This window comes from Megalobrama amblycephala, linkage group LG22 (assembly GCF_018812025.1).
Source record: "Megalobrama amblycephala isolate DHTTF-2021 linkage group LG22, ASM1881202v1, whole genome shotgun sequence".
Lineage (NCBI taxonomy): Eukaryota > Metazoa > Chordata > Actinopteri > Cypriniformes > Xenocyprididae > Megalobrama > Megalobrama amblycephala.
The window spans coordinates 10,427,960-10,448,250 of record NC_063065.1 but is presented as its reverse complement, the minus strand read 5'-3'; the positions used below and the strand labels follow the sequence as shown (position 1 = coordinate 10,448,250).

The window sequence follows — 20,291 nt, the reverse complement described above, 5'->3', positions numbered from 1 at the left end:
TTGTGTTGGGTAAATTAAGCTCGATCTGCTGTGACATCAGAGTCATGTTGCATCTATGGATCTGCCTAGAGTGTACATATTGAGTAGTCTCGCTCCCTTGGTCAAAAATCGTGGAGTCAAGGGTCTGTCTAAATAAACTTCCCTCGCCCACTTGACGAAGTCGAAAGCACTTCAAAATGGTGGCAGAGATTCTCCCAATGGGAAGTGCTTAAGGAAATCCGCATGTATGTCTAAAAGTGGAGTTAAATGCAGCCTTAAACTAATGTCTTATTATTTTACATGAAGTGAAATTGCACAGAAGTAAACCTCCATCTTTGGAGATAATGTAGTACAAAAAAGGCCATTGAAGAGCTAAAATTTGAATTGATTTTGTGCATCTGAAAGAACATGTTTCTCTTACAGGTTGTGAGGGAGAGTAAAAGGTGCAAGTCTTTACTATTTTGTATGTTTTGCGTACTTTACTAGTGTGTATTATTCCTAGTTTGCTGCTTATTAAGAAAGACTTGGGATGCTTGTGGCCTTTTCATTTTTTATTTTTTAAATATGTATATTTAAGTGAAAGGAAGAAGGATTTGTCTGTTATTTTAGTTTGTTCTGGTGTGTGCTATCCTTTGTAATAAATCGTAAGTGATAGCAAGAGATGATTTGCACTTCAGAATTTGAGTAGTTTTTCTTATTGTCTGTTTAATTTTTTAAAGAAACCACTCACCATGCAGTTATCTTGGAAAGACATTATAAAACCAAACTCAAGAAATATATTCACTTTTTTCCTAAATTAGCACTCAACATGTAATACTTAAACTTACCCATACTTTCAATGTATTAAAACGATCATGAGTGTGACTGTTCCTACGTTTTAATTCTATACGCTAGTATGTCTTGGTTAACTTTGTGTACATGCATTTGGCAGTTGTGCTGGTTCTGTCAGCAGAATACTAAACAATTCAAAGACTAGAGTCTAGCGGTGCTAATAAAATGAGGCTGTATTTTGTCATTTATTGTATTGGGTAGTATTTATTGTCTGTAACATAATAAAATGACAATTTCAATAGTGAACTAAATGAAACATCACACCAAGCATTTTTGTGTTTGTTTTTGCTTTACTTTGAAAGGCAAATATTTCTCTCATACAGAACACAACAGAAATGTCACAATAATCTTAAAAAACAATAAAATTACACAACAGAGCTCTGACCATAATAAAAGTGTTCAGAAACAGCATTTTCACAGCCTTATTTTCAAAAGATCTGTGCCGGTTGCAACACAGGCTTACTGGAAAAACGTGCCATTTTTGCAAAACTCGAAAAATGTACACACTGTAAAAAAGAATTGTTGGTTTAACTTAAAGTAAGTTATCTGGTTGCCTTAAAATTTTGAGTTCATTGAAATTAAAAATGTGAGTTAATACAATGAAGGCGATTGGTTTAAAGGTGCCCTAGAATTAAATATTGAATTTATATTGGCATAGTTGAATAACAAGAGTTCAGTACATGGAAAAGACGTGATATTTGTGAATTGTCTTTATAAATGTTTCGTTAGCATGTTGCTAATGTACTGTTAAATGTGGTTAAACTTACCATCGTTTCTTACTGTATTCACAGAGACAAGAGCCGTCGCTATTTTCATTTTTAAACACTTGCAGTCTGTATAATTCATAAACACAACTTCATTCTTTATAAATCTCTCCAACAGTGTGTAATGTTAGCTTTAGCCACGCAGCATAGCCTCAAACTCATTCAGAATCAAATGTAATACATCCAAATAAATACTATACTCACATGATCCGATGTATGCATGCAGCATGCATGACGAACATCTTGTAAAGATCCATTTTGAGGGTTATATTAGCTGTGTAAACTGTGTTTATGCTGTTCAAGGCAAGCGCGAGCTCCAGAGGAGGGGGAGCATGAGAATTAAAGGGGCCGCAACCTATACATCGGTGCATCATTAATGATGCCCCAAAATAGGCAGTTAAAAAAATGAATTAAAAAAAATCTATGGGGTATTTTGAGCTGAAACTTCACAGACACATTCAGGGGACACCTTAGACTTATATTACATCTTTTAAAAAGATGTTCTAGGGCACCTTTAATCAACAGAAACTCAAAATATTATGTTATCTGAACCACATTAATTACTGAAGTTGATTTGACAAAAGAAAAAAAAAGCAATTCGCTGCAGTTTCCAGCTGAAATGAACACTAGTGGCAGTAAAACTACAACTTGTATTCATTGTAATTGAACAAATTAGAATTACAGGGGCAGATTATCGATTAATAAAGACATATGTAGGCTATGGCTTTTAGTAGTAGTAAACTTGCTTGGTAGCTCACCTGGTACAGCATTGCAGTTGTGATGCAGAGTGCTTTTGGGTCCGAGTGCCGTGAAAAATGAGTCAAAGATAAAAGAGCTCACAGACTTGTAGAAGCAAGTTAAAATAGTATGGTTACTTCAGCAAATGTTTTTCCCCCCTTATATTTGCTTTTGTTAACTCTATCGGTATAGGTTTATTGGTGGTACGTTATTTTCAAACATTATAGCGCATTAACCTTTTATCGGACATTTCATTTCCGAACTGCTGCCATACGTACAACAACGTACATGCTTTTATCGCCACTAATTGGACATTTCACTTTGAAAGTGCTGTGAAACGTGCATGAAGCAACATACCATTTTGCAGAAATGTTGCCATAGGTACGTTTTTCCAATGAGCCTGGGTTGGATGGCTTTTTCTTTCTGTTCCAAATGATAAATGATTCATAATGTGTGTTTAAATGTTGAATATCATGTGATCACTTTCATGGAATGAGTCTGAGAACAGATGTTCTATCCTCTTATGTTTTGTGCTGGTTCGGTCTTCACTTTGTCTCATGCTATAATAGCTGATTTTAAATCAGCAGAGAGTTTATTCTTCTTTCCTTTACACTGAATCATTGGACAGCGCTGGCATAGACTCACATTTTTGTGAGTCGAAGAGTGTTGAGACGAACTCCCAGAACTGTTGCACCAGATGCATATTGAATCTCCCTCAGTATGCCATTCCATTTCCTCTCGCCCTCATCATACCTGTGAACAAACATCAACTTTTTTATTTGAACATACATTTGGATTGTAGTAATCATGTATATGTGCTCAAATCATGTATGTTATACCAAAAAAATACCTGTAGGGCCTATATTAGTGGAGATGCACAATATATCAGTACCATATTAATTACAGCTGATGTTGTTTTAAATTTATTGATATTGAATATTTTATTGTGCATGCTCATTACAAAGTTCACTTGTAGCATTTAAAGACAAAATAATATACAATTTTGTCTGTTATTGCTATACGCAGCAAAATCCCCAGAGTTAAATCAACTCTGTTCAGATTACATATGATCCCTCTCTACTTAGTGTTAAACACTAAGTAGAGTTAAAGTTAATGAGATAATTAAGTGATTAAGTTTGTTGAGCATTAGTGATGAACACCTGCTGTTAACAAGCAGAATCACTGAAGAGAAACACAAGAACTACAACTGACTTCAGCCACAGCCTTAGATGAAATCCACTGAAGATAAAAGACACAAAATCTCTCAAGATCTGATTAAACAACTCCACAAACAGCATGTTATCTCATTAACTTTAACTCTGCTTCGGTGTTATTTTAACTCTATGTAGAGAGGGACCATATGTTCTCTGAGCAGAGTTGATTTAACTGATTTTTTTTTATTTTATTTTTTTTTATTTGAAGAAGTTAACACTTGAGAAATGAATATATAATTACTGTTATTTTTGATCAATTTAATAACAGTACACAGTAAAATCCACAGAGTTAAATCAACTCTGCTCAGATAACATTTGGTCCCTCTCTGAATAGTGTTAAAATAATACTGACGCAGAGTTAAAGTTAATGAGATAATTAAGCTATTAATTAAGGGATGATTGAACATTAATGATGAACGCCTGCTGTTAACAAGCAGAAGAAAAGAGAAACACAAGAACTTTAAGTGACTTCAGCCAAAACCATTTAATTTGAATCAACTGAAGGTAAAAGACATTAAATCTCTCAAGATATGATTTACTTATTACTAACCATATTGACTTTATTTCTGTCACATGTCTAAATAATTTCTTATTGAGAATTAACAGAGGTTTAAATGTTGGTGTTTTATTGGTCAATAAATTATGCCATCATCGTGGTGGTCAGGGTTTGTTTTAGTTGGGCTCTTGACCTTTTTATGTTTTTAAAATAAATTGTGTTTGAGCAATTGCAATAGTGTTTCACAGCAAACACTTGTGCATTGCCGAATCAAAAGACTAAAGGAGCAGTTATTCTGCTTGTTAACAGCAGGTGTTCATCATTAATGTTCAATCATCCCTGAATTAATAGCTTAAATATCTCATTAACTTTAACTCTGCTTCAGTGTTATTTTAACACTATTCAGAGAGGGACCAAATGTTCTCTGAGCAGAGTTGATTTAACTCTTGATTTTACTGTGTAAAGACAATATTAGCAATATTAACAAATATTTCTGTTACAAATAAATGCTGTTCTTTTGAACTTTATTCATCAAAGAATCCCGAAAAAAAAAAAAAAGTTTTTTCAACTTTTCAAAAATCTTTTCAACCCCAGATTTAATTAGATCAGACGTCCCTCTACTTAAAGACTGACTGGTTTAGTGAATGATCGCCTCACCTCCAGATGTCATTCATCTCCTGCGGCATGAGATCATCGCTGTCCTCTTTGGGGAACATGGCAAAGCCACCCACAGCATAGAGGACTCCACCCACAGTGACCAGGCTCGGGGAACTACGTTCCTGTGGAAACTCCACAAACTCTGACCACCTGTAAGATAGAGAAGGTTGTGGCTAATAGCTAATAATGTTGAGTTTGTCCCACAAGTCAATGCCTATCATAATACTCAATAAAAACAGCAGGTTTTTAGCATACATTGTATGCGGCCACAGGCCGCTCTTACTTGTTGGTTTTGATGTCATAGACCTCAGCGCTGCCTGTGAGGCCAGTGTCAGTGACACCAGCTGCCACGTAGATCTTGTTTTTGTGGATGGTGACCCCAAAAAGTGAGCGTGCAGTATTTAATGGAGCCAGATCTGTCCACTGATGCTTTTTAGTGTCATACACACACACTCTATTCAAACACTGTCTACAAAATAAGAGAAATATGTGTAACTGTGAGATATGTAACATACTGTACAGCTACACTACTGTTTAAAATTTTGGAATAATTAAGATTTTTTTTAAGTCTCTCAAGGAACTGAGATATTAATTTCAAGTTTCTTTGATTAGAAATCGTTTGTAATGTTATAAATGTCTTTACTGTCATTTTTGATCAATTTAATGTGTCCTCTTACTGACCCCAAACTTTTGAATGTTTATCAGTTTCCACAAAAATATTAAGCAGCAAAAACTGTTTATAATAAGATGATAATAATAAGAAATGTTTCTTAAGCAGCAAATCGACATATTAGATTGAAGGCTGGATTAATGATGCTGAAAATTCATCTTTGCCATCACAGGAGTAAAATACATTTTAAAACAGAATAATGTTTTTATTGTATTTTTGATCAAATAAACGCAGCCTTGGTGAGCATAAGAGACCTCTTTTAAAAACATTAAGATATCTTAATTATTCCAAAAGTTTGACTGGAAGTGATGTTAAATCCACATTTCAAAACAGAAGGCAGAAATAGCTTATAAACTTACTTGTTCTCTCCCTTTCCTCCGATTACATAGATCATTTCATTATGAGACACTACTCCGTGGCCATATACTGGGTAGGGAAGAGGATCTGAATCGGCCCATTTAAGACACCTTAAAAAAACAGGGCTACTTGAAGTATCTGTTTGGAAAATTCATGATTCAATAAACACAAAAGACAAATGTACAGCTGATCTTCAAATAATTAACATGGCATCAGTACTTACTGTCTGTCATAAACCATGACAGTTTCCAGAATGTGTTCTCCTTCCTTCATTTCTCTCCCTCCAATCACAAAGATGAAGTTTTCAGCCTCACCCATCCCGAACAGGAAGCGCGGGGAGGGTATGGGAGGCATGCCCATCCAGTCTGATGTTGCAGGGTCAAACTGTGTAATACGGGACAGTCTATATGAGCATTTGCTGATAATTTAAAGACCCCATTAAAGCAAAATTAGCATACTTAAGCATACTTAAAATTACAAAAAAAAATGTTAAAAAATACAGTCTTTCTCCTATGGGAAAATGAATCAAAAATACTGAACACTCATCCTACACTATACAGATTTTTTCCTAGTCAAAAAAGCTCTCTACAATGAGAATGTCCCTCCCTCTAATAATACTTGAAACCAGGTAGAAAATATCAAATCTTGTGGCCTAACTAGATCCTCGACTAGTCCTGCCAAAACTTTCAGTTTCACAGAAAATATGGCAATGTCTGTTAGCTGAGAAGTCATTCCCAGAAAACACAAAACGTTCCTTAATGGTTCCGGTTTGGATGTTTCTTTGGGAACCAATTACTAACATTCTAGAAACATTGCAGGGAAGTTCTGGGATGTTAGAGTAATATACAGTATGATTCTATAAACTTTTACCATAGGCCTACAGTCAAAAAAAAAGCAAAACTTTCAAACTGTTAAATATTTTTCTCTTCCAGGAAAATGAATAAAAATAGTGATGACTCATCCTGAACTACACAGATTTTTATCAAAGACTACAGAATAACACAAGACGTGTCACTCGTATTGTTTTGAATGGGAGAAGAAAGTGTAAAGCGCAATATGGCGGAATAAGTCCCGCCTTCTAAATAAGAGCCAATCGCCGACTGGTTAGAATCACCGGTTTCTATAGAAACAATCAGACACGCGCCTCCGAAAAAGACGTGCATTTAGGTCTGCGCATGCGCATTAGCTTGATCCAGCCTGAAAAATACAGTTTTTTGTCATGATTCGAGCGTTTAGAAACTAAATTTATGAGCCGGTTGTTGTTAGATTTCATTGTTGATTTCAAATATGAAATTTAATCGTAAGGTTGGCGAACAGTTTTGGAGAATTTGATGTTTCCCCATTCAAAGAGATTGCATGATGCCCAGGATGCCCGAGAGGCGTTTCAAAGATGGCCGCCGAGTGAAATGACTTGTCTTAAAGGGACTTTGTTTTTATCCAATCAAAACATTTTGTCCAATCTCTACCCCTAATACCAACTGAAACCACTAGCAAATAGCAAATCATGCAATATCCTTCCCAGGCTTTCAGTTTCATAGAAAATACGTTATCAACACAGGGCAGAAAACCAATGATTTATCTGGGGTCTTTACCTTCACTTATTTCCAAATATATACGTAACTATAGCTGGGTAGATGCAGAAACACACTGATCTGTTTGCTAATGTTGTCTATGACTACATAAACCTTACAGTGTGTAGAATGAATGATTCTGAGAAAAGAATGAATGAAAACTAGACTGTACTAAAGCAATAAATGACAGAAAGTAGTCCTTTACCTGCAAAAAGTATGAATAGATCTGTTCGTCTTTACTTTGTTCATCAAAAAAGAGTCCACCTGCCACAAATATCTGGTTTTCCTTTGTGACCAGACTGCAGTGGTTTTTAGGGATTTGGGTAGAGAGTGCCGCCACATAACAATCATTTCCCGTCGGGTCATAAGCCACCGATGCAGTGCTATTGATCAAGAAGATCAAGTCTCTCAGGAACATCCCGAACCGCAGATTGTCATTCAAGATGCCTGGAAGTAGCTCCTCCTGCTCTTCTTCTTCTTCATCTCTCTCCTTCTGTCCTTCCTCACCAGCACTCTTTTTGCTTTTGGTCTTCTTGACTTCTGGAAGCTTCCCAGCATGGGCGTCTTTGACTAGTTGCAGTTTCTTGGTGATCTCTGGGTTCGAGCTCAACCATTCATGTTTCTCCACATTTTTGGTGAAGTAGTCCTGAGGAACCAGGCGTAATCTGATGCAATCCAGCAGACCCGGTAGGTCCTCCAGCCTCTTTTCTTGGTCATGTCCAACCCACTTGATCAAAGCCTCAAAAACTTCTTGCTCCGTTTCTACATTTAAAGAGTCAGATGCAATAACAGCCGCCAATTCGCTCGGAATCAGTTGCAGGAATTCTTCATCCCGAGCAATAAGCTGGAAGCGCTCGCAAGCGAAGTTCCTCGCAGATATGGCCAGACGAGGACAGTCCAGCATCAGTCCTAGTCGAAAAATCGCCAAACAGTTGCTCAAACTCAGTCGCTTTTGCAGGAACGAGACGCATACAGTGAAAATCGAGGGGATCTGAAGCAGGTTGGCCAAAGCAAAGATGTCCTGCACGTTTTGCTCCGTCACATTGATGTTTGAGGTGTAGAGGTACTTCAAGATCATCCCCATTACACCAGGCTCCACATCCTCCAATACGATCTCCTTCTGTTTACTCTCCTCCACACCTGACTTGAAGAAAGCTCTGAAGTATGAGCTGCAAGCAGCTAGGACCAACCGGTGGCATGGAAACTCTTTGTCTTTTATCTTTAACACACAGTCAACCATCATATCGCTCTCCAGAAGATCGTATAGACCATCTTGCAGCAAAGTTTGCTGGTACATGCGCGGCTCCTCCATGGGATCTATGGGTAGAGCCATATTGATCGCGTACTATCCCTGATGGTCACAATGAAGTAAATGGCTAGTCCAGCGCTCTCTGTTCCGCACTTCTGTTAGTGGTTGAGAAAGAAGAGGCAGGGTTGAATCAGTTCCGCTTTGCTGTCAGGAATACAGGCTTCATCAGCTGTTCCAATACTTCAACCAAACTCCAACTGGGGGCTATTTATAGGTCCTTCACAAAGATGTGGAATCCATACTTGTACATGTGAAACACAACCCCCTGACCTGTGCAACAGCTGACACACTTCCCCATGGGAGACAGCAGTCAGAAGAAACACTGGCCTTCTGGGTGAGATCACAGGCCACTACATAGGACCTTTATGAGATTATGAATCACCCTTTTGATTTATTATTTTTATAGACTATATGATGGATAATGGGATATTTTATTACATGGATTCTCATCTTGTAATATAACTTTCCGTACATTTGGTATCAAATATCCTACCCTGGAAAATGGCCCAAAATTATACAATTTAAAAAAAATAATCAGTAACAAATTAATGTTGTGATATTATTTCCATCAAGTGGTACATCAGTTTTTGGTCAAGATCTTGTATTGACAATGCAAGAGGTGAGCACTCTGTAAAGTCTATTCCGGAACATCCTGAAGACTTTCAATGAATTTAAGGTCTGGACTCAGAGGTGCCAATTCATGTGTGAAGATTCTTCATGCTCCCTCCCAACCATTCTTTTACAATTTGAGCCTGATGAATCTTAGCTTTGTCATCCTGGAATATGGCCATGATACGTCTTCCTACATGGTTGTTTAAGAAATGAAAAGCTACACGCTCCTTCAATTAGGGTTAAAAGAACTGATCCCAAACATATAACATGCTAGAAACATAATAATCAAAGCAATAATGATCCAGTCATAGACTCTTAAAGGGATAGTTCACCCAAAAATGAACATTCTGTCATCATTTACTCAACCTAATGTTGTTCCAAACCTGTATAAATTTCTTTGTTCTGTTGAACACAAAAGAAGATATTTTGAAGATTGTGGGGAAACTGAACAGTTTTGGAGCATCACTGACTTCCATTGTATTTTTTTTCCTACTATGGAAGTCAATGGTGCCCCAAAGCAGCCTGGTTACTAACTTTCTTTAAATATCTTCTTTTGTGTTGAGCAGAACAAAGAAATTTATACAGATTTGGATAACTTGTGGGTGAGTAAATGATGACAGAATTGTCATTTTTGGGTGAACTAACCCTTTAAGTACTCTCCCTTATGTCGTTCCACACCCGTTTTGGAACACAAATTCCATTGACAGCAAGACAATTTACACTTTCAATGCCCAGAAAGGTACTAAAAGCATATTTAAAACAGTTCATGTGACCACAGTGGTTCAACCTTAATGTTATGAAGTGACGAGAATCCTTTTTGTGCGCCAAAAAAAACAAAATAACGACATTATTCCACAATATCTAGGGATGGGCGATTTCAAAACACTGCTTCATGAAGCTTTGAAGCTTTACGAATCTTGTTTCGAATCAGTGGTTCGGAACGTGTATCAAACTGCCAAAGTCACATGATTAAAGTAAACGAGGCTTCGTTACGTCATAAGTGTTTCGAAATTTCATTGGTTCACCACTGGGGGGCGTGACTTTGGTAGTTTGATACACGCTCCGAACCACTGATTCGAAACAAAAGATTCATAAAGCTTCGAAGCTTCATGAAGCAGTGTTTTGAAATTGCCCATCACTAGATATTGTTGAATAAAGTCATTATTTTGTTTTTTGGTGCACAAAAGTATTCTCGTCGCTTTATAACATTAAGGTTGAACCACTGTAGTCACATGAACATTTAGTAGCTTTCTGGGCATTGAAAGTGTTAATTGTCTTGATGTCAATGAAGGCCTCACTGAGCCATCGGATTTTATGTTCTGAAGATGAACAAAAGTCTTACGGATGTGGAACGACATGAGGGTGGGTAATTAATGACAGAATTTTTATTTTTGGGTGAACTAACCCTTTAAGTATTTGCCAATTTAAACCAAACAGCAACTTTTTTTTTTGACCGGGCAGGGTATAAAAATGTAACAAAAATATATGGACAAAATGTCTGCTTAATATCAACTGTTCCCCAACTTACGGAGTCACTGATGAGAATATCAATAGTTCACACATGATCATTGGTTACCTTAACGTTTGAACAAATAGAACAGAGCTTAGGCCAGTTCGTATAAATATCCTAGAGTGAAAAGGGTTTCATGACATCAAAGATCTTGAATGTTCTCAATGGCATTCATGCTTTTGTTAAGAGTCACAGTTTAATTTAAGCGACCACGTCCCAGAGACTCTGTGATCAATCTCTGTCAATAAGAACTCTACCATTTCTGTATTTACATTAATTTGAAAAATGAATTGAACTTCCAAAAAAAAAAAGGTTTAGAAAAGAACTAAGAGAGACATAAGAGACATACACATAGTCATAAATGAAGATTATTTTAATGCATATCACAAATTCATAAAATAATCTTTGTGATCTTCACTCCATTACTTTCATTTAAGCACATATTTTCAACCTCAGGCAGTAATTACTTCTGGTATGAACACTGAGCATTTGTATTTCATTTGAATTAAAACTTTGTTATAAAATTTGTAGTAATAAAATCCATCCTCTATGTTTTTAACTACAAAGCACATATTTGAAACTCCTATTACATATGCAAAACTGTCACTAATTTAAAAAGCAGCCAATGAGAGTATAATGTTGAGAAAATCTGTAAATCTGTTTCGATTGCAGCATCTTTCCTTACAGTACCGTTATTAAAACATTATTTCTCGACTATGATTGACACAAAATGTCTAAGTAAACCATTCAGGTTTTATAAAAATGTAACCATCGTGTGTAATCTCTACTCTGCCTTTTGCTTGTTTGGGTCCACAGGCTGGGCGGCAGCAGCGTCCATCTGGGTGGTGCTGGGATCTGTGGTAGTGGGTGCAGCTGTGGGTGCAGGAACAGGGGCTGGAGGGGGGATTGGGTCTGGATCGTCAATCAAAGCCTGTCTTCTTTCCTTTTCCTTAATCAGCTGAATCAAGCAGTAGGTAACGAACATCGCAGTGATGGTGGTGAAGGGGAAACCTGACAAACAAAATACAGTTTGATTTAAGGATATTATATTTTTGAAGAACATCAAATGGTCAAAACATTTTTTAAAATGCATTTAATTTACCTTTAAGCAACAACCTCTTTGCAACCAGTTTGGCAAATTCAAGACTGTTCAGGACCAGGATATTGTAAAGGACAATTGTCCAGAAGTTGAAAGTATTGAACACAGCCCTGATCCTGCGTGACATAGAATCTGATATCGCCATCTGTGGGTGGAAGGAAACATTTGTAGAAGAGATTATCATTTATATTACCAGTAATTTAACATTTAACCACCAGAGAGAGCCCTAGAGGACCTTTTTAGCACCAATAATTGAACCACTAGAGAGCACTGGAGCACTAGAATTATCATTAGCAATGTCCATGTCAGAGTACGTGACTACAAAATCCAGAAAATTATTACTGGTCATATTTCTTACCTCAATAGAAATAAAAGGTTCCATGGAGAATAATTTTGCGGTCCACAGTTCAAAATTAAGGCCAAAGCAGTTTAAGAAAGCCCAGATGAAAACCACCCAGCTTGGTCCCAGCCAGAGGGACATGATGCCATACGTGCACAGAGAGGCTATCAGCTCATCCAAAACGTTCTCATGTTTCCCGCCGAGATAGTTATAAACATACCTGTGGAGATGATAGTGTTCTTTGTTAAAGCATGAAAGCATTGTGTTGCTTAAAAGTTTGATAGATGTAACAATGTCAATCATACTTGCATAGAAAGTCATTTATTCCTCGATCAAAGTGTCTGTAAAAAAACAGAATGATGAACATAGTTGTGTTGTACTGATTATATCAAAATCAATTTATGAAAAATTTAAAAAAGACAACATAATAAGGGCTCACTCACGCCTCAGAGAAAACATAAAGCATTGTAATGCATTTCGGTGGTTTGGGAGGGTCCAGATGATCCAGTCTTGAAACTGTGTTTATCACTCCAAACATCACTGCTGCTTTCACCCAATCATACACCAGATTTAAGTAGGCCAATCCAACTGCATAGTGAAAGAAGAGAAAGGCTATGGTGGTCTTGAAAACTTGAGCAAAGTAAGTGAATACTAACACACATACTTTATACATACCGAGGGCCCAGTCAGAGATGTGTTTGAGGAGCTTCATGTCAGTAGGAATGGTCAGAATGTACATGAAGTGAAAGAGGACTGCCACTATCATAATAACCACCAGGTTTACCAGGGCTTGGATGGAAATGTTCCACATCTCCCCGTCTTTCCTCGTCAGGTTAGGGTTATTGGCCTGGTGGGGTGTCAAAGGGCAACGCTATTCATTTGGAAAATGATCAAACCATCATTTCATTCGGTTAATTTAGGTGCAGACCTGAATGTAGAACTTGTCGAATGTCATGATGGGTCCGAAGTAAAAGAAGGGGAGGTAAAAGTTGTACTTGAGAAGCTCCAGGATGCTGTAGTTTCCATCTTTTCTCTCACAGTTCTCAAGAGCAAAACTCATACAGCGCATGATGGTGAAACCACAGCCGCCGTAGAACAGAAGAGGACGGAGCTCAAAATTGCCAGTCGCAAACCCTGCCTGAAAGATGAGCCATTTCAAATGAACAATCATAATCATGTTGCAAGAAAAAATAAATAATACAAAAAAAATGATGATAATAACATGTATTGTTCATTGTTATTTTATTTGGTTATTTTAATTACAATAAATAATAAGAATGATTATTTGTATTAAAATAAATGTCATTCATTTATAAACATTTAATTTAATTTCTTTTAATTATAATAATATACAATAGTAATAATAATTAATGATAATAATAATATTTTTTTATTTTATTTGCTTATTTTTAATAAAATCTATAACATATAACATTTCTAAATATTTAGATTTCATTTTTTATTTTAATAATAATGTTCAATAGTAATAATAATTAATGATAATAAGGGTATTTACTGTTTATTTTATTTGCTTATTTTTTAAAATAAAATATAATTAAAAATGTATAACATTTAGATTGATAATAACATGTATTGTTCATTGTTATTTTATTTGTTTATTTTATTTTAATTACAATAAATAATAAGAATGATTATTTTTATTAAAATAAATGTAATTCATTTATAAACATTTAGATTTAATTTCTTTTAATTATAATAATAATAATATACAATAGTAATAATAATGATAATAAATTTTTTTTTTATTTTATTTGCTTATTTTTAATAAAATCTATAACATAACATATATAAACATTTAGATTATTTTTTATTTTAATAATAATATTAATAGTATACAATATTAATATTTAATGATAATAATAGTATTTATTTATTTTATTTGCTTATTTTTTAAATAAAATGTATTATTAAAAATGTATATTATTTATAAACATTTAGAATTCATTTCATTTTAATAATAATAATATACAATAGTAATAATATTTAGTGATGATAATATTTGTTTATTATTATTTGTTTATTTTTAAAATAAAATTTATAAATAAATTTATAACATTAATAAACATTTAGATTGAATTTATTTCATTTTAATAGTAATAATAATATACAATATTAATAATAATTAATGATGATATTATTTATTATATTATTTGTTTATTTTAAAATTAAATATTATAATTAACAAATTATATTTATAACAAACATTTAATTTCATTATTTTTCATTTTAAAAATAATAACAATAATACAAAATGGTGATATATATATATATATACCATTGCCATTATCAGTCACACACACACACACACACATAATTTTTTTTTTTTTTTTTTTTTTTTTTATATATCTTTTTTGCTTTTTTTTTGCTTTACTGTAGCACTTTTTATATTTCCACAGTGTCAGTGATATACCTGCCAGGAAATGAAGGGCTCCATTTTGAAAGTGGCCAGTGTAGTGAGTCCAGCAACGAAGCAGAGCCACCTGAGCTTGACCAGAGAGATGCTATAGAGCAGCACGCAGTGAGAGAGGATGAGCATGACGTAGGCCCAGCCCATACTGCTGAAAACCGCCAGCATACCGTACACCATGTACACCAGAGATCTGTACTGTGGGGTGGGGAAAAAATGAGAGAATGAGCTTCTCAGGTATGCCGTATGGAGTGCTATCTTTACTCATCAGTGTCACATGTAACATAGATATGTCTGGACTTTCAAGAGCCACCTGTGGAGCCAGCAAGGAGCAGATCTTGGCAAAGATCACATGACCTGAGAGCGCAAAGATGATATGCTCTCGGAACGTGGAAAACCACATCATCCACTCGACGTCAGCTGTATCCTGCAGTGTGACAGATAAATCAGAGTTGACATTCACAACTTTATTTAGATCAAGTGTGAAATTATATATACAAAATCTCACCATTTTTCTGCCAGAGTAGTACCATCCTGGCTGAACACTGGTCTTGAAGGTTTTTTTGTTGGAATTTGCTAAATAAAGAATCATAAAGTCATTTAATGCTCTTTTCATTATTAAACATGATCAAATATAGCCATTTAATTCTGTAAAAACTTTGATTAATAGATGTACAGTACAGTCCAAAAGTTTGGAACCACTAAGATTTTTAATGTTTTTAAAAGAAGTTTCGTCTGCTCACCAAGGCTACATTTATTTAATTAAAAATACAGTAAAAAACAGTAATATTGTGAAATATTATTACAATTTAAAATAACTGTGTACTATTTAAATATATTTGACAAAGTAATTTATTCCTGTGATGCAAAGCTGAATTTTCAGCATCGTTACTCCAGTCTTCAGTGTCACATGATCCTTCAGAAATCATTCTAATATGCTGATCTGCTGCTCAAGAAACATTTATGATTATTTTCAATGTTGAAAACAGTTGTGTACTTTTTTTTTTCAGGATTCCTTGATGAATAGAAAGTTCAAAAGAACAGCATTTATCTGAAATACAAAGCTTTTGTAGCATTATACACTACCGTTCAAAAGTTTGTGGTCAGTAAGAATTTTTATTTTTATTTTTTTGAAAAGAAATTAAAGAAATGAATACTTTTATTCAGCAAGGATGCATTAAATCAATCAAAAGTGGCAGTAAAGACATTTATAATGTTACAAAAGATTAGATTTTAGATAAACATTGTTCTTTTGAACTTTCTATTCATCAAATAATCCTGAAAAAAAATATTGTACACAAATATTTTGTACAATTGTACACATTAAATGTTTCTTGAGCAGCAGATCAGCATATTAGAATGATTTCTGAAGGATCATGTGACACTGAAGACTGGAGTAATGATGCTGAAAATTCAGCTTTGCCATCACAGGAATAAATTACTTTGTAAAATATATTCAAATAGAAAACAGTTATTTTAAATTGTAATAATATTTCACAATATTACTGTTTTTTACTGTATTTTTAATTAAATAAATGTAGCCTTGGTGAGCAGACGAAACTTCTTTTAAAAACATTAAAAATCTTAGTGGTTCCAAACTTTTGGACTGTACTGTATATATTACATGGATGCAAAAAACTGCATATTCATTGATATTATCACAAGTGCTGTCAAATCTATTAATCGCATCTAGCATAAAAGTTTGAGTGTGTGTATATATATATATATATAGTACAAAGTTTTATGTTAGATGCGATTAATTGTGATGAATCAATTTTACAGCACTATTTATTACTGTATATCACATGCAAATTTGGTCGTTTTGTCATCAACTCACAATAACACCTTTCAGTCATTTAATTATTTGATTGATTGATTGATTCTTTTGATAAGCTTTGATTTATAGATGTATATATTATATGAATGCAAAACAACTGCGTAATGATGTTATTACTGTCACCATTATGTTCTGTTTGTTTGTGTTTCATGGACTTTCAGTTTGCATTCTTTAGTCAGATGTGTTTCTTTGTTTGATTTCCCGCTCTGCATTTGTTACCATGGTCACTGTGTTTGATTAATTAGTCTTGTTTGTGTTGCTACTTAAGTTGTACCTTCACATTCAGTCTCTGTTCAGTCTCATTCACATTATGCCTGTTGTGGATTATGATTAAACTTTGCCTTGTGGAACTTTTTTCATCTGCCTTCGTCTATATTCCTGCAAGCATCCGTGACAATTACTGTATACTGAATGCAAATGCAAATTTTGTCATAAACCCTTAATAATACCTTTCTCTTTCTCTTCTCTATCTCTGTTCAGTCTCTTGGTATATTAATACTGACATATGATCCCTGCTGCGTACTTTGCATAGCTTTCTGAGGCAAGCGAATAGCTGCGCTGTCTTTTTCCTCGTACAATATACAGTAGTGCTATTTCTGTGCTCTAATGGTTGTTTGTGCATTTATGAGTGAGAAAAGGAGCTCAGGTGGATGTTACAGTAATATGCCTCACAGAAGCCACTCCAGAAACTTTATTAATACAGTGATGCCACATCAGAAGTTCATTTATACTTACAGCTGGACACGTCAAATATCCATCTGGCAGCCCAGAGCATTGCCATACACAGCACTACATTATACAAGTAGAGCTCGTACCTCGGAAGAGCTGCTTTGACCCCCATTGTGCACAGGACAACCTAAGAGAGTTTGGAAAGGTGCAGTTAGAAATCTGGTGTCATTAAAATATTTCCCAATCAAGACAGCCAGTGAGCGCTTAAGATCCTACTAAAAATATAACTTGGTAATTGGTAATCTACTATGGGATGAAAGCAATATTGCAGTGTTACCGTAGCTCAACTATGGCGTTAGCAATGGCAAGGTCATAGGTTCGATAAAATGTATGCTGTGAATGTTTAAACGACATAAATATAAATTGCATCAGTCATTGCAATAAGAATTATAGGTTATATTTTATTTTGATAGTCCACTTATGACATTTTACTAGCTATAAGTAACTTTGCAACTACTGTACATGTCAACTAACTCACATTAGAGTACTAGTAGGCTGTTAGGTTGGGGTTAGGGTTAGTAGAAAAGTTATAATCAGTAGAATGTCTGTTGGGGGAGCGTCAAAATAAAGTGTTTGCAGATATTAAGCAGACAGTCTACTAATACTTTAATGACTGGTAGTTACCTAGTTAGTACAATGTCGTAACTGGACTAGCTTTACCGAATTATATATTAATCTCTGAACACTTTCTTGCAAAAATAAATAAAACCAAAAACAATTTAATCTTTCTGGGCAGGGCAGAAGTTTCCAATGATTTGAATTGTGTGAGCAGGAAGCATCTACACTATGTGAGCTCTTGCTATTTTTAGCTGGGCTATTTTCTGCTCTCATTGTATTGACTGAAGCATCACTTTTATATTACAGCCAAATGTTGTTGTTTTTTTAATCTTTTCTAACCAGCAGATGATTCTTTTGTCTGTTTCTCTATGACCTCAAATAACAAGTCCTGCTTTGTTGTGACGTTTGTCATTGTGAGATTTCTTCTGAAGAACCAGGCAGGTAAATTAGCAGCTTATTAGTTCAACTCTTTTCTAATATTTGACTTGGTTAAATGTCAGAGGTTGCATGTAGGTGCCAAGCAGATGTTAGAAACTCCTATTGTACTAACCTTGAGCACAGCAATGCCACCGTAACCCAAAGGGCCTTTGAAAGACTGAAAAATCCACTTGAACTTAAAAAAAGCACAAAAATATATAGAAAAGATCAGCAAAATAATAGTCTAATGCATCCTCTCTGTTTCTACAAAGTGTTAGCTGGGCACACAAACTGCCTGTTGGGCAGCTGCGGACAGTTAAAGGTGAACAGGAGATGTATTTATATTCATCTGAAGCAGCCCATAGAGGGCGGACCCATTGTGCCATGTTGTATCAATAGAAACAGGCTTGGACCTCCATTGCTTGCATACTGAATGTCCTACATAAGAGATAGAAGATGGGTTAGAAAAAGTATGTAACATATAACATATTAACATTTATACAAATATACAATGCATATATGAAACATAAAGCTTACCTGAGAGGCATAGGTGTGCAAAATCAAGCTTCGGACTGAAATCACAGATTTTCCATAGCTAGGTCAGGGGTCATCTAGAACAGGCATGTTAGGTAATGGTAGTAGTATCTTCTGCCTGAAGTAAACTCCAATAAGACACAGTAGATGATTTAAGCTACTGTATATGTCTTGGACAAATCTTGATTGGAACAGTATTGTGATTTTACACTGCGTTTGCAACTCGCATGAGCCTACACAGTAAAAAATGACCGTGATTTTAACAGTAAAAGACTGTAAAAATGCTGTGGTGAAAAACTGTCAATTGGTTTACAGAAAGTTTCCGTACTATATACGGTGAATAACTGTAATAGATCTAACGGTACATTTAATGTAATTTTACGATAAAATACCGTTAAATTCACAGTTTTTGGAAGTGAAAAATAATTCATTGTAAAATTTACAGTGAAAAAACGTAAATTGACGGTAATAAGAAATGCATAATAACTTTTTTTAGCATAAACCAAATTGATTTATTTGACCACGAACAATCCTCTTACAAGTACAGTAACCACAATTCCCTGCGTGACACTTCACATTTGATATATTTTCGTTGAAATAACTCTGTTTCTTCTTAGTTTTTCTCATTTTTTTCTAATCAGTTATGTACATTAGGGTTTTATGTTACATCTAATGTTGATAAATTAATGTTTATTGCATTTTTAAAATGTCATGTGTGTTACCATGATGGTGTTTAGTGTGTGTGTGAATTACACTGTGTGCACCTTCTATATGTTAGTGCTGTCCTTCTCAGCTTGTGGAAAAGCTGCTTGTGATGAACTTTGATTCATCATGTGACTCTCATCACCACTGTGTTTGGTGACTGTCAGTGTATTATAAAGGTACAAAACAAATATTAGTACTTCATTAGGTTGGTAAATTAACATTATATCAGTTAATGAAATACGTTATTTTACCGTAAATTTAACAGATTTTTTTTTTTTACGTTGCTACTGTATTTTTTACGGTAAAGTTCTGGCAACCACAGCTGCCGCTTTTTTACCGTAAATTTTACTGGGATTTTTTTTACAGTGTACTTTAGTCAGAAACCAACACAGAATCTACCTATCAGCACATTATTAAAGATCTCTTTGCTAATACAGAGCACTGCTACAGTCCCTTAATATAACTTAAATGTATTTTAGGCCATAAGCTGTTTAGCAGCCTTCAAGAAAAGCCAGGAGCCCTGGCATACGTTCACACAATTCCACACCTGTTTCTGTCAGGGTCAAGGCTGTTTTCGGATGATCATATTTGGTTGACAATTTGGCATCAGTTCTATCTTCAAACCTAAATAAACATCATTCCATTCAAAAATAAAACAGATTCATCATACCAAAAATGTCTAGTTCTAAATGAAGCCACGGTCTATGTGTATCTCATTAAAAATACCTGAATTGTTGGATTTAGCCATAATGGCTCAATTTAGCAAGTCCTGACAGGTCAGTATTTTAGTTTGTAAGTAGAAGAACAATGTCACATGAATCCCTCTTGGTCACATCACCAAGCTTTGACCTGAGAGCCATTAAACAAACTTGTGATTCTTCCTTTGTGTTCAGCAGAACAACGAAATTTATACAGGTTTGGAACAACTTGAGGGAG

General features: G+C 34.9%; 2 protein-coding genes across 2 annotated transcripts; both read right to left on the bottom strand.

The window, feature by feature from the left end:
• Positions 1 to 2,083: 2,083 nt before the first annotated feature.
• klhl40b (kelch-like family member 40b) lies at positions 2,084 to 9,111 on the bottom strand. The gene is made up of 6 exons (XM_048175026.1): positions 7,483 to 9,111; positions 5,930 to 6,090; positions 5,709 to 5,816; positions 4,963 to 5,148; positions 4,680 to 4,829; positions 2,084 to 3,065 (listed from the first exon to the last, which is right to left on the bottom strand). The coding sequence occupies exons 1-6, from the start codon at positions 8,608 to 8,610 to the stop codon at positions 2,954 to 2,956; spliced, it is 1,845 nt and encodes a 614-aa protein (XP_048030983.1). The 5' UTR covers positions 8,611 to 9,111; the 3' UTR covers positions 2,084 to 2,953.
• A 1,955-nt stretch (positions 9,112 to 11,066) lies between these two features.
• On the bottom strand, positions 11,067 to 18,528 carry hhatlb (hedgehog acyltransferase like, b). Its single transcript, XM_048175027.1, has 12 exons — positions 18,250 to 18,528; positions 17,148 to 17,268; positions 15,084 to 15,151; positions 14,889 to 15,002; positions 14,579 to 14,773; positions 13,076 to 13,285; positions 12,823 to 12,994; positions 12,591 to 12,735; positions 12,453 to 12,488; positions 12,166 to 12,367; positions 11,811 to 11,952; positions 11,067 to 11,719 (listed from the first exon to the last, which is right to left on the bottom strand). The coding sequence occupies exons 2-12, from the start codon at positions 17,251 to 17,253 to the stop codon at positions 11,493 to 11,495; spliced, it is 1,617 nt and encodes a 538-aa protein (XP_048030984.1). The 5' UTR covers positions 17,254 to 17,268; positions 18,250 to 18,528; the 3' UTR covers positions 11,067 to 11,492.
• Positions 18,529 to 20,291: the final 1,763 nt, after the last annotated feature.